This window comes from Daktulosphaira vitifoliae, unplaced genomic scaffold (genome assembly GCF_025091365.1).
Source record: "Daktulosphaira vitifoliae isolate Bord-2020 unplaced genomic scaffold, ASM2509136v1 Scaffold_1177, whole genome shotgun sequence".
NCBI classification, from domain to species: domain Eukaryota; kingdom Metazoa; phylum Arthropoda; class Insecta; order Hemiptera; family Phylloxeridae; genus Daktulosphaira; species Daktulosphaira vitifoliae.
This window is the reverse complement of record NW_026100737.1, coordinates 1-2538: the sequence shown is the minus strand read 5'-3', so window position 1 is coordinate 2538 and position 2538 is coordinate 1. Positions and strand designations below refer to the sequence as shown.

General features: G+C 27.5%; 1 protein-coding gene across 1 annotated transcript; it reads left to right on the top strand.

The window, feature by feature from the left end:
• The first annotated feature begins 6 nt into the window (after window positions 1-6).
• On the top strand, window positions 7-1821 carry LOC126909761 (facilitated trehalose transporter Tret1-like). Its single transcript, XM_050692192.1, has 4 exons — window positions 7-142; window positions 247-437; window positions 1037-1302; window positions 1462-1821. Exons 1-4 carry the CDS (start codon window positions 118-120, stop codon window positions 1676-1678), a joined length of 699 nt encoding a protein of 232 aa, XP_050548149.1. The 5' UTR covers window positions 7-117; the 3' UTR covers window positions 1679-1821.
• Window positions 1822-2538: the final 717 nt, after the last annotated feature.

Here is a 2538-nt window from a genome sequence, read left to right as displayed (position 1 = left end):
ACGCCGGATTCGCCTATCTGGTTATTAGCTAAAGGGAAGCACAATAAAGCCCAGAAAAATTTAGGAAAATTAAGAGGATGGGTATCCCACGATAAATGTGTGAGCGAATTTAATGAAATGGTTATTTATACGATCGAAGCTGGTAAGAAATTCTGATTATNGATCGAAGCTGGTAAGAAATTCTGATTAAAGCTTAAGCTATTATTGAAATAAAAAATAAACTATCGTTAATTTTATACAATTTAGTTGACGGAAATGAAACAGAAAATCTTGGCTCGGTCTGGCGACAACTGATACAACCCGATGTGATCAAACCATTTCGTCTTCTAGTATTCTACTTCTTCTTTTCAAACTTACTTTCTGGAGTACCGTATTCGCCATACTTAATAGAAGTATTCACTAGATTTGGTGCTCCTGTTAACGTGGAATGGACAATAGTATGTTTTATTTTATTAAGAACTAACCAGTTGTTATAGTCCAGAAATTTTATAATTAAATTGTTATTTATTATATAGACTAGTTAATTATGTATGTTGTCATTCAAAAATATAAAGTTGACACCTCAATAAGGTATAAAATATGAACATAAAAAACACATAATTGATAAATTGAGAGAAACGTGGACAAAAAAATAAATCCTTAAAACTTTATTTTTCAACTATTTAAATGGTTCATGAAAAATTAATCATTCCATATAATGTTTATTTTTATCATTGTTCGTCACTGAATTTGTTATCTATAAAACAAATGGTAAAAATGAATAAAAATGTATAATAATGTATAATAATTACAAAAACAAATTGAGTAATTCATCACATTATTTTACAAAACATTTTGTCACAGCTTCTCTATGAAAACCTTAAAAAATAAAGTTGTTACAAATAATACGCCACTCCCGACCACTGTAGNTAAAGTTGTTACAAATAATACGCCACTCCCGACCATTATAAACGACAATAATACATAATTACTATAATTAAACTTTTAACTCTAATATTATTACATGAAAACTAATGTTTGGTTGGTTTTGTAACAGTCATTTTCAATGCTTCTGGGAGTTTTTGCCGGAATATTGACGATATTCTTAGTAGGAAGACTTGGAAAACGGTTTCTCACACTATCAACAATAACCATTTGCTCAATATGTTACATATCAATTGGATTTCTCGGTATCTACCGCGATTCCTCAAATGAATCATTTTCTTGGTCAATATTAGTATTGTATCTGACAACAACTCTTGCATCGTCCCTAGGAGTTATGCCTATTGCATGGATACTTTTAGGCGAAGTTTTTCCCATCAAGTAAGTAAACAAGATGAATAATTGTTTTTGTTGAATTTTCCAATAAATATGAAATAATTAAATATATAAAATATAAATCACATTTTAAAAAATCGCTTAAAAATTTAATAATTTCTCTTTTAATTTTTGCTAACAATTTTTTATATATAACTGTTTCAGGACTAAAAACATAACTTGTAGCGTGTGTTCAGTATTGTCATTTGTCTTTACTTTCTTTTTCACTAAATTTTATCAAGATTTTGAACACTTAGTAGGATTTTACAATACGTTTATCTTTTTTGGAGCGGGAGGATTGATTGGATTGATTTATTTTTATTTTTTCTTACCGGAAACTGAAAATAAAACATTAAAAGAAATTGAAGAATTTTTTAAATAATAAGTTGAACACTGTACCATACAGGGTAACTGGATATCTAGTCATTACTGAAGGACATGTTTTGGAAAATCGCATTGTTTCAGAACTTTTGAAGTTCGAAAGTTCAAAAGTTGATGCATATTCATGCTGTACATTGAAGGGCTTGTANTTTTGAAGTTCGAAAGTTCAAAAGTTGATGCATATTCATGCTGTACTTTGAAGGGCTTGTGAAGTCAGTAAAAACATCTTTATTTAACGCAATTTTTTTTACATCACTTATAATATGTCACCAATAATTATAATATTATGTGAACAAATACAACAAATTTGTTGTTTTTCTCATGTTTTAAGAGACAATAAAACAAGCCTTTCAATAATTATGTTCCTTTGATGTATATGTTTTAACATTCACACCAAATTTTTTATTTTTAATGTAAAATAATAATTTTTATATTTTTATTAAATTACTACATTTGTTGAATTTTTAAATTATTTAGTATTTTTATAACACATAAATTTATTTATATTTTTTATGTATTGCTATTAAGTTTACATGTCTTAATGTAATTCTTGTTTCGTATAATAAAATAACACTTATACACAGCTGTGATAATAAAATATGTTAGATTATTTTATTTCTTAAGAGGTAATGATTTGGGCCACGCAATATATTACGGAGTCGCCACCCTCATAGACACCTAGTAGTCAAGAAATATTGGGTAACCAACACTTATGTGAGGGGTTTAATTATAAAAAAGTCACCGGACAATAAGTGGATTAAAAACAAAAAAGTTAAATTGAATTAACTCATAAATGTTCAAAAATTATTAACCACCAGTTATTTTTTAGTTAGATCATCTTTTTGTTTTTCAATCATTTAA

What these genes read in the sequence shown, in the direction of transcription:
- LOC126909761 (XM_050692192.1), top strand. Translation starts at nt 118, where the DNA reads ATGGTTATTTATACGATCGAAGCTG. An exon ending in TATTTATACGATCGAAGCTG is followed by an intron (nt 143 to 246) that starts GTAAGAAATTCT and finishes TATACAATTTAG; the next exon opens with TTGACGGAAATGAAACAGAA. An exon ending in GGCGAAGTTTTTCCCATCAA is followed by an intron (nt 1,303 to 1,461) that starts GTAAGTAAACAA and finishes TAACTGTTTCAG; the next exon opens with GACTAAAAACATAACTTGTA.